Source organism: Maylandia zebra, linkage group LG23 (genome assembly GCF_041146795.1).
Source record: "Maylandia zebra isolate NMK-2024a linkage group LG23, Mzebra_GT3a, whole genome shotgun sequence".
In the NCBI taxonomy this organism is placed as follows: Eukaryota; Metazoa; Chordata; class Actinopteri; order Cichliformes; family Cichlidae; genus Maylandia; species Maylandia zebra.
Genome location: NC_135188.1, coordinates 12,231,629 through 12,242,380, shown reverse-complemented (window position 1 = coordinate 12,242,380; position 10,752 = coordinate 12,231,629). Strand labels below are relative to the sequence as shown.

The following is a 10,752-nucleotide window of genomic DNA, read 5'->3' as shown; positions in this document are numbered from 1 at the left end:
TAGAATTGAGTTGTATCATTTTTGCCAAGTCAAGTGGCTTTAATTTCATTTCAACCATGTGCAGTGGAACAGTAGACCATGGTTTAGCCGAGTACATATTTGAGTAGTAGGTTATTATTGCTGATCAAAAAGACTGGACTGCTCCGGTTGAGTAATTTTTTCAGACAAAGTTTGGACATGTGCAGAGCAGGGATATGGATATACTGGACAAATGCTGTTAAAAATGGAGCTGCCAGGCCGGAGGAAGGCCTGCAGAGAGTTGATGTGACAGGACGATGGTAGGTAAAGGATGACATGGATGCAGATGATGTGCTGTGGTGACCCCTGAAGGGAGCAGCCAAAAGAAGAATTGAAAGAAGAAGGAGAAGTTATTACTGATGATGATGCCTTTATTGACACTATATACAGCAATACACTGAGACTGCAGGTTCCCAATCATACACATCAGTGTCATGTGAATTTAGTAACATACAGAATCAATGAATTGGGACTAATTTATTATGTGATGAACTTTTAACAATGTGTTGTGTTTTAGGACCTCCTCATAATTAAGTAAACTTTTACCCCACCCTGGTAACTCTGGCTTATCTTCCTCTGAGCTGTGGAGGAGTAGGAGTGTTCATGGCACTGGAAGGCGGGTGTTACTAATCCTTGTTCACCTACTGGCTTACTGCTATTAAGTTTGAGTGTCCCTTTCCCTGTTTTCACACCCGTGCCTGTCAATCAAGCAAAGAAGCAGGTGCAGAGCGTGTACACAACCGCAGCAGCACAGCTCTACTATCCCTCACCTCTGTGGTTAAGCACAACTGAAAATCAGGTAAGCATATTTTTCTGTCCAGAGGTTCATATCAAACTAAACCCTGAGCTCCATATTTGTCTTTCTAAAGAGCTGCGTGTGCCTATTTTAAGCTGTGTTAGTGTCACATGTAAGTGTGTGGCTTGGAAGAGGGTGCAAAAGGCAGTACAGGGGAAAGTGGAATATGATCACAGATATAAGATATCGAGGATTATACAAACCCCACGTGTGATCATTCTGTGTATTCTGTGTACTGCTATTTTACTAAATCTCAACCACACAGTCCTACTGAATCTTTCCTCATCTTGCAGTGTTATTTTTCAGCCTTAAGAAGCTGGAGCAGGCCTGTCTGAAGGCTTCACGAGTAAGACACATGTTTCACTAAACAGCCACCAGACTGATGAAACTGAGCATGGACTAAATGCGTCTGACTCGTGTCTGTCTGCAGTGTCTTATGAGCGGATTCTGTGCATTGAAAATCTGAGCGATGTTCCAAATCCGTGGAAAGGATTCACTGTGAACCGCTGTTTAGTGGCGGCGCTGGTTGTGCTACTGGTGAGCTCAGGAGTTAACGAAGTGCATGGTGAGTGCCAGTGCACTGTCTCTTTACCCCCATCAGACATGTTTTGAGCTTGTTTCTGACAGATTGCTGTGATTTGTAACAGCCGACAGCTTCTGTGTAACACGCTCTCAGTCTTTCGTGCGATTGTGTTTTCTAGATGCTCTGGACTATTTTGTTGAAGAGACAGGTGTGTGGTCTTTCTTTGGAAGTCTGCAGAGTGCTTCAATAACACAGGTATGGTTTCTCGTGATTCTGTCAGTTAGCCTGCAACTGTTCTTGTTTAAAGACTGAGGGTGATTTTATGTGTAATGTACAGATACAGTAAAGTTTTCCTCCTTTCGATGTGGAGGAGCAGCTGCTCCTCCACATCGAAAGGAGCCAGTTGAGGTAGTTCGGGCATCTGACAAGGATGCCCCCTGGGCGCCTCCTGGGTGAGATTTCCGGGCAGGTCCCACAGGAAGGAGGCCCCGGGGCAGACCCAGGACACGCTGGAGAGATTATATCTCTCGCCTGGCCTGGGAACGCCTTGGTGTTCCCCTGGATAAGCTGGAGGAGGTGGCTGGGGAGAGGGAGTTCTGGGATTCTCTGCTTGGGCTGCTGCCCCCGCGATCCAGCCCCAGTTAAGCAGAGGAAAGTAGATGGATGGATCGACAGTAAAGTTTTTTACTCGGTTTTCTGGATCAGCCACAGCTGAATACAGAGTCGTGCTCATTTCCAGCTCGGTATTTTAGTACTTGGACTTTTAATCATATATCTTAAACATCATCCTTTAATGGGGCAACCCTTCAGTTCATCCGCTGTGTGAAATGAGCCATTTTAGCTTTTCTGCCTTTAAAGCCATAATCCATCTTCTTCTCTTGGTGTTCAAGCATCTCAGTGACAAGCTATCAGTCTGAGAGGGCCATATTAGTGATATCTGCTTCTCCTGGCATCATAAAGCAACAACAGTAGGATAAACAGGGCAAAATGGAGAATAATGGGCCTGCTGTAAATTCACAGAGGTTTTGAGAAAGTCTTTGTCAGATTTGGAAATAAGGGAACTGTAAAGTGTCCGTTTGTATGGCTGAGAATTAACAAATACCCGGTCAACACACAGCTGATGAACCACTGGATGGCTCCATACTCCCCTTACATGTAATCTTACCGGTTTAAACAATTTTATTCCTCTTTTTTAAAGACTGAATGAGCAAACCTACCCTCTCATAGCTGAAAAAATAAAGTTTTGCAAGACTGACAGTAGCAGTATCTGTTCAACCCAAAGCATAAAGCATGAAACACTGTGTAAAGTGCACGTGTTGGTGTACTGAGCAGAGCTGACTGGTGATCCTGTAGACTAGAGCAGTGAACAGCATTTGGAGCTTCTGTGTGTTAAAAGAACAACATTAGAAGTGTATCTTATAGTGCGTCTTATTTTACATACATCGAGATTGCTATGTTCTACAATCAAGGTCACCTGTTTCTGATTCTTCCACACGTTTTTAAGCGTTAAAGACATCAGAGTGCGTCCCGTGTCTAGATGACATCATCTGTGCACCCATCTGGACTATTTCGGTGTGATTTTCCCATTTTTGGAGATGTATGCCTTAATGAGACTGTTGTGAGCAGTTTCATGCTGAAAGTATTTTCCTTTGAGAGAATTACAAATACCAACCAAAAGAGGTTTGCAGCTAGCTGCAGTTCAGCTGAAGGGGGGGGGGGGGGGGGGGGGGGGGGGGGGGGGTGCCACGATTACATCCTGTCACCAGAGTTATTATAGTATTTTGTATTCTCTAATAAGTTTTTATTGTATTTTGACTTTTTGTTTTTACTGTTCGAAAATTTTTCGTTTTTATTCGGTGCAGTGTTAGTTTTTATCTTTTATTGTATGTCAGAGGTAAGATTTAGAAAAAGCAGAACATCTATTTCAATCAAACTATAAGTTTTTGTCTGGTAAAGATCCAAAGCATCAAACACGTTTATCAAAACCTCATCAACTTACAGGTTAAACAAGATTAACAGATGCTAAAACTCCACAATATTTCCTCTATATTTAAATTTTAGTTATGTTACGAGCCAGCTCAAAAGCTGCAACATAAATATGGAGACCAACACCAGAATTTCACAGAGAAGATTTTATTTTTTATTTTAAATTATATGATAAGTTAGCTAAAATAGCTGGTACCACTAAGACAAAGACTAGTGCACCTCCATGAAAACTTGCCTCAAGTATGTATAAGGTGTGGTCAATTAGCAACAGCTGAACACTCTTGCACTGCCACTGCAAAGAGATTAGGGGCTACAGAGGGGCGTAACAAGTTAGTTTTAGTTAACAGTAATAACCTTGCCTATCACAGGTTAGTGTATACTTCTTTGGGTGATGGATGCCGAACCTTTCGCAGCTATTTTTGAGAGTAACAGAGTCATTATTGTATTTTTGGTACTGCAAGATGTGTGCTTAATGATTTTCATAAATGTTCCAAAGACAGCAGAAACGTCTACAGCCGGTTTCTCCAAATCTAGGAAATGCACACTAAACTGCTCAAGCTGGACAAACAGCTCTACAGCTCAGAGGACCGAAAATAAACTGGACTTTGGATCATCTCTTTAAATATCACGTGCTCAAATATTATTATAAATGAGAATTTTTATTATGCAACAGTATAGGATTTCCACAGTATTTAGGGCTGGTTGATATGGAATCACACGTGTCTTGTCTCCCATTGTCTGCCTCCAGATCTCCATATGGGACAGCTTCACCCGGTGGTGGGGATCTGAAGAAGTCGGAGCGATTAGAAGAAGGAAGAAGCCAGTTGCTAATAAAGCAATCCTGAAACCCAAAATCAAAGCATAAAACATATACTGTAGCTTATGTAGCTGTATGGCTACGAATACAGAACTTTAAATACACTTTGCATTTAATTATCACAAGTTTGAGAAGGCTATATTTCATCCTTTTAACAGTTTAACACTCAGAAACATTATTCCAATTAAAATATTTTCAAAATGACAAGATCTGATTCATTTTAGCATCACTAATTATCAAATATCTTAACATGAATAGCATTCACATCAACTTTGTGATCTTAAGACTTGTGATCTTTAATAAAGCATAAAAGTAGTTATATTTAATTAAAAGTACATGTGGTGTATTGTAATTGATATTTCATAACTGAAACATGCACATAACTATCAGTTGTGTGAAAGTTATAAATGCTGGGGTAAAGTAGCTGTAGAGAACAGCTCTAGCGGCATCCACACTCTCTCGCAACCGCATCTGGCTTGATTGAGATGAAGGTCCCATCTGCGTTCCAGTCCACCACCTCCAGAGCTTCGTAGGCCACGGGCACGCAGCAGGGCGAACGCTCACCCGCGTTGCCGCTCTCGATGTGGGAGTTGAGCAGGATGGCGTGGTTGTTGCCGTTGGTCAGAGGGAACGCGCAGGAGCCGTGGCAATTGTTAATGTTTGCGCTGCTTGGGCCGACAAGAAGCTTCGTCAGGGACACGGTGAGAGCCCTCAGCCCACAGACGCTGCCCCTCACTGACGAACTGGGGTCTGCTCTGGTGGCCCGCAGTTTTCTTTGCGCGTCGTACGTTTGGGCCACCGTCTGCAGAGCCTTCAGCAGAAGAAACGCACGGAACTGACTCCCTCCTGGCGGACGCAGAAAGAAAACACATGCAGCACTTAAAAAGGGGATATACGTGACCTGTACAGCGGTGACGACAAAATTCACGCTAAGCAAAAAGCAAAAGTGGAAACGAGTTCCAGTTTGTAGAGTCTGTGGAGCTGATAAACTGATGAACACAGCAGAGCAAAATGACAAAATAACAAAATCTAATCAAATTAAATTTAATATAGTTGCTCATCTATATATGTCAAAGGTCACTGGTTAATATAGATCCAAATTTTACCACTGACAAAACAGCAAATGATATAATAATAGAAATGAACGTCAGCCAAGCTCACACACACTCACATGATTAGTTTTCTTAAAGACATCTGCTGATATCTAAATATTTCATGTCCAGGTTTTTGTTCTTTTGATGAATGAGATCTAATTTATTTATTTTTTAATCTGCCGTCTTCAGAACTTTTAAAATTTGAATAATAGGAATCTGTTTGTGCACAAGACTTAAAATAATCTGAACTCATAGGTCACTGGGGCCGCTGTAGAACTGAACAGACAGTCTGCAGCATGATTACTGTTTTTGGCCCATAAACCTTTGACTGCAAGGCCTGTTATAAATGGGGTTTAGAGAATCCGTGGCCACTCCCTCCACCCAACATCTCCTAAAGCTGGAAGCTGAAAGCTGCAGAGGGATACTTAACTCATTCACTGCCAGCCATTGGCAGTGAATGAGTTAAACCCATTGACTCATGCACTGCAATTGACGGCTATAGACGTCAATGGCAGTGAATGAGTTAAATGCACCCGACTGTGCAGCAGGGTGTTGTTTCATTTAAAAAAAAGATGCTTCCTATGTAACTATAACTGTTCTTGCACATGTCACCTGTGGCATGTTCTTTCTTCTGTAACGCACTCAGTTCTTTGAGCCTCCCCAGGCTCTCCTTGGCTCCCGGTGAAACCTCTTCCTCTCTGATTAGATCTGTCATTTGCACCAAAGTCTGGTCCAGTTTCTGTCTGAGCTCCTCTAACAGTGCAGCAGACAGGGCCAGCTCTCCGTGGCACACCGGCAACACAGAGCTCCAGCTCGTGAAGCCAAAGACTGTGGGAGCTGTGGAGTTGATCATTACTGCCAGCAGGGTCTCGCTGGAGGATAAGCCAAGCGAGAGGGGAGGCAGAGACTGTAAGGAGTCCAGAGGAAGTGGAGGGGATGCGAAGTGTTCCTGAGGCAGAACACCACCCAGGAAGCGTTTCATCTCACAAAGGAAGGAGGTTTGCAGAGATGCCGGGGGCGAGCCCGAAGCACATCTGGGAAAGCAAACAAAAAAACAAAGCTGAACGCGTCTCTGACGACAGTGAATGTCAGCAGAAAGAAAGCCGGGCCGACCTCATATCAGTTCCCGTTCCCCCGGAGAAAAACAGAAGTGGACTCATGCTGATGTTACTTCCTGATTTTTCACCAATCAAGATGCTTTTTAGGTTTTGTTCTACAATGAGAGGAAATGTAAGGAGGGTACACAATGAACCACAGATGGGGAAATAAAATGAAGAAGATGATATCTCACTCATATGAGGGGGTTTTGTCTCAGCAGTAATCTGCCACCTGTCATTAACGCTCCCCTCTGATGATTTTCCTGTCAGCAGTACATACTGCGTGTCTCCTGAAATGCACACAGCCTGGAAAACAAAGCAACACAAAAACCCAGAGTTAGAGATCTGCAAACCTTTCATTACATTTTATCACCCAAGGCAGGGATGGCAAACTCGTTTTACATTGAGGGCCACTTGATGCAGCTCGATGTGAAACTCCTCTTTCAGTGAGTGTGAGAAGTTTAACTGCACATTTCATTACTGAGACATCTTAATATGAAAAAAACAAGTGCAATTTGTACACCAAGCCTCAGTTTTTGTGCATGACAGAGAAAAGTTTCTGTAGTAAATGAAGGAAATAAATGTGCAAAATTACAGAAAAACGTCCAGTAGCTCAAAGCCGTCTAGTGTGAAGTCTTTGCTGGGCCCAATCTGGCTCCCGTGCCTTATGTTTGACAGCATCCTTGAAGCAGCGTTTGCACCTGAGCTCTCTTTACCTGCGTGTTTGGCTGCAGAGACCGACTAGTGAAAGCAACTTCCAGGTCTCCTCGTGCCAGTGGACTTTCAAAGGCCAAGAGCAGCACGGGGTTCGTCCTGAGCGAAGGAGACCGTGGGAGGTCAAAGGTCAGCGTGATTGTTCCTTGCTCCTCTTCCTCTGATACATGTACTAAAAGAACAAAACCAAACAATTTACAAAGTGAAGAAAGAAAAATAGCAAGAATGCGGTTTCGGCTTTTACCTGCAGCTGGGTGCAGAACCTCCAAGCTGCTCTTCTTGTTAGCGAGGTCTAACGAGAGCGAGGCTGATGAGTGGGCAGACTGTGAGCAGAATCCAAACAGAACCAAACTGCTGTTTGTCAGTTCGCCGCTGTCCCCCACACCCTCACGCAACGCTGCAAAGATGTCCTCCACGAAGCATGGTGCAGCATGAGGCGCTGCTGCTGCTGCTGATGGTGATGATGGGGTCTTCGCTGATGGGAGTGAGTACTCTGAAACGGACAAATTAGTTCACGCACTAAAGAACCAGTCTGAAGCAATAACCACATGCACGCATTTTTCCATTCAAAGTTAACGAGTTATTAATTAATTAATCAGCCGAGCGGTGTCTGACCGGTTACTGTGGGGTCCTGGGCCGGTTGCAGGGTCCAGCAGAGCGTCAGCGCCTCGCTGTAAAGAACGAGCAGACCCAACATGTTTGCAGTGTCTGCGCGTGCGTCTGTGTGGTCAGATCTCTCACAGGATGGGAGTTACATCCTCGGACCTCCCATTCTCACCACCTGGGGTCCCCTTTCTGCCAAAATAGCAGCACTGTGTGTCCTTGATGACTGAGATTATCAGTATTTGAGATATTTTAACCTGACTGTAGAGAACATTCTAAAATCAGACAGCAAACGGGACATAGATGTAAACAGAAGATGACTTTGGACACACTGAACATCCTTATCTAGCAGACACAAACAGGTTTGAGAAAGAAAGTTTCTCACAAACCTTTCACAGAACACGCCAGGCTGAAAGATGAAGAGTGTTGTTTAATGTTTCGTGGCTGCAGAGCTAATATGCACGCTGCCTAACTTAAACAAAGAGGACAGTAGAACTGGAGGTTTGCTTCCATCACGTCGACAACAAAGCTCAAAACGACTTTAAAGAAACACTTTGCAGTTTTGGTATATCTGCTTACTTGTTTATTGCTATGTGTCCAAAGACAAAAGGTATTTGTCTTCATCTTTGCTGTCCACCCACAGATACCGATTAATATATACAATAGAAATAGAACAGATAAATACAAATAGTACAAATAAATAAATAAAGACAGAAAAGGAGACAATATAGTGAAGTGTGAAATAGGTCAGCTTGTTCAAGAGTCTGATCGCAGTGGGGAAGAAGGAGTTGAAGGATTTCACACTTCTAAACCTCTGTCCTGAGGGCAGAAGCGGGAACAGTCCGTGTTGGGGGTGTGGGGGGTCTTTGAGGATGGAGGCAGCTCTCCTTTAGACTCTGCGATGGTAGATGCTCTGCAGAGAGGGCAGCAGAGTCCTGATTATCTTCCCTGCAGTTGTTATCACTCTCTGCAGGTGTTTGCGGTCCATGGCAGTAGTGCTGCCGTACCATGCAGTGATGCAGCTGGTCAGTGTGCTCTCCACAATGCAGCTGTAGAACCTGCTGAGGATCTTGGCCGATATACCAAATTTCCTCAGCCTCCTCAGGAAATACAGCCGCTGCTGAGCCTTCTTGACCAGCTGTGTGGTGTTCAGTGTCCAGGTGAGGTCCTCAGAGATGTAGACGCCCAGGTATCTAAAACTGCTCACCCTCTCCACTTCAAGGCCCCGGATAAACAGCGGCTGGTGAGGCCTCCTCTTCTTCCTCGTGTCCACTATCATCTCCTTTGTCTTTTCAGTGTTGAGGGTGGGGTTGTTGTCCTCACACTATGACACCAGACTGGCCACCTCTCTTGTAAGCCACTTCGTCCCCTCCAGTGATGCGACTGATCACTGCAGTGTCGTCCACGAATTTCAAAATGATGTTATCTTTGTTGGAGGTGACACAGTCGTGGGCGTACAGGGTATAGAGGATGGGACTGAGGACATTTGACATTATATATGGAAAAACTGAGACGCAGAGTTGAAGTTGCACTTTCTTATATTGAGATTCACATGTAGTTAAGCTTCTTTACTCTGACAGAGCGGGGCGTTTCACTGGTCAGGTACACTTAAGACCAAAGCGGGCTGAATGTGGCCCACAATCCACAATCAGTTGGACATCCCTGCTTCAGGCTAACCATCTCCTGCCCCCGGCTCCGTGTATAAATGTATGATCACTAGTGACACTACTAAACACCGTTAAAAGGTTTTTATTCTACTCTAAATGAAAATCTGATCTGTTTCTATAAGACATATTATGAGCATAATAAAGTTTTATTTTGCTTAATTTTCATTCAGTTAATATCTTTTCCTAATTTTTAGAGAAGTTTTGTGGAAAAGAAACCGTTCGGAGCAAAATATTTGTTCCAATCTGTTTTAGTTTGTTGCATAACTGAAATGTCATTCATTTATTTTCATCTATGTCAGATGAGAAACAAATCAGATTGTTCATCAACTGTGTGGTCTGCCTGCATTTTGGGTGAACTTACCATTAAAGGTCATGGGAAGAGAATGGGTTATCTTAATGAACCCACACCGGAGATCTGGAAGCATTCGCGCTGGAAGACGAGCAGGAAACATGTTGTCAGAGGGAGACCTGAGTGGCTTCGAGGAGCTGTTACTCCCCTCAGCATTTTCACAGCTGCAGGCTTGTTGTGCAGACAGTCAAGGTCTCAGAGCCATTTGTGGACGTTTTCCCCCGGTGATAAAGCCAAGGTTCACCATACCTTATAAATCATCAGTGAGGAATGGCAGGAAATGTTCATTGTATCAAGGCGGTGTTTGAAGCACACCAGCTTGAATGTTTTCAGTCACACTTGTGGGAAACAAGAATTGCACTTTGATGAAAAAGTAATCAACATCTACACTCCTGTTTCTCCCCATCGTATATTCACCTCTCTACAGTGGTGAGCCACAGGTGGTAACCGGGGAACGCCACAGGCCTGGCTTCAGGTGGAAAGCTTCAGTGCACGGGCCTTTTAGGAGGCTTTCTCTGAGGCATCACAGGCATTCGACACAGAATAAGGTAACATGTCTGTGAACTGAAGCAGCAGAAGCTGTTTGTTTTTACAGACCTCACCGGACCAATAATCCTCAAGTGACCAAGTTAGTGACTGAAGCGGCTCTCTTATGCAGGACTACGTTTTTCTTCATTTATGTGTTTTATAACGTTCTCCATTTCTTTTGAAAGCTGACATATTTTTAAAAACAATGTCGTTAATTGTAGTTTTTAATCACCCATCACTTTCATATCCATCTCTCTGACTCAGGCTTGCAGGACCACAGTGAACAGGCTGTTAGTCTTTCTCGGGACTGACACACACGCACGCACACACACACACGCGCGCGCGCACGCACGCACACACACACACACCACTAATGATGCTGACTTCTCAAAAACTTCAGTATCTTATACAGAGACACATTTTTTTATCAACTTATTTTACATCGCGGGCCACTTGCAGGCCACTTTGAAATTACGTGAACCGGACCAGTGCAGCTTCTCTATCCGTCTCTGTGAAGAGATTTACCTACAAATTTGATCTCAGAGACATGTGGAAACAGG

The 10,752-nt window shown here is 44.0% G+C and overlaps 2 protein-coding genes across 3 annotated transcripts; one reads left to right on the top strand and one right to left on the bottom strand.

Moving 5' to 3' along the window:
• The first annotated feature begins 706 nt into the window (after nt 1-706).
• On the top strand, nt 707-4,484 carry LOC143415199 (uncharacterized). 2 transcript variants are annotated; one of them, XM_076880760.1, is made up of 5 exons: nt 707-817; nt 1,121-1,160; nt 1,245-1,379; nt 1,516-1,592; nt 4,072-4,484. In XM_076880760.1, coding segments are annotated over exons 2-5 (330 nt in total). In that variant the 5' UTR covers nt 707-817; nt 1,121-1,159; the 3' UTR covers nt 4,189-4,484. The 2 variants fall into 2 exon arrangements, with proteins under 2 accessions (XP_076736875.1, XP_076736874.1); XM_076880759.1 differs by having other exon boundaries at nt 710-817; nt 1,108-1,160.
• On the bottom strand, nt 3,964-7,832 carry amh (anti-Mullerian hormone). Its single transcript, XM_004552731.2, has 7 exons — nt 7,661-7,832; nt 7,290-7,538; nt 7,048-7,217; nt 6,526-6,637; nt 6,348-6,447; nt 5,847-6,268; nt 3,964-4,986 (listed from the first exon to the last, which is right to left on the bottom strand). Exons 1-7 carry the CDS (start codon nt 7,740-7,742, stop codon nt 4,580-4,582), a joined length of 1,542 nt encoding a protein of 513 aa, XP_004552788.2. The 5' UTR covers nt 7,743-7,832; the 3' UTR covers nt 3,964-4,579.
• Between the last annotated feature and the right edge of the window lie 2,920 nt (nt 7,833-10,752).

What these genes read in the sequence shown, in the direction of transcription:
- LOC143415199 (XM_076880760.1), top strand. An exon ending in AGGAGTTAACGAAGTGCATG is followed by an intron (nt 1,380 to 1,515) that starts GTGAGTGCCAGT and finishes TGTGTTTTCTAG; the next exon opens with ATGCTCTGGACTATTTTGTT. An exon ending in AGAGTGCTTCAATAACACAG is followed by an intron (nt 1,593 to 4,071) that starts GTATGGTTTCTC and finishes GTCTGCCTCCAG; the next exon opens with ATCTCCATATGGGACAGCTT.
- amh (XM_004552731.2), bottom strand. Translation starts at nt 7,742, where the DNA reads ATGTTGGGTCTGCTCGTTCTTTACAGCGAGGCGCTGACGCTCTGCTGG. An exon ending in CTCTGCAGCCAAACACGCAG is followed by an intron (nt 6,638 to 7,047) that starts GTAAAGAGAGCT and finishes TTTGTTTTCCAG; the next exon opens with GCTGTGTGCATTTCAGGAGA. An exon ending in GGAACGGGAACTGATATGAG is followed by an intron (nt 6,269 to 6,347) that starts GTCGGCCCGGCT and finishes TTGCTTTCCCAG; the next exon opens with ATGTGCTTCGGGCTCGCCCC.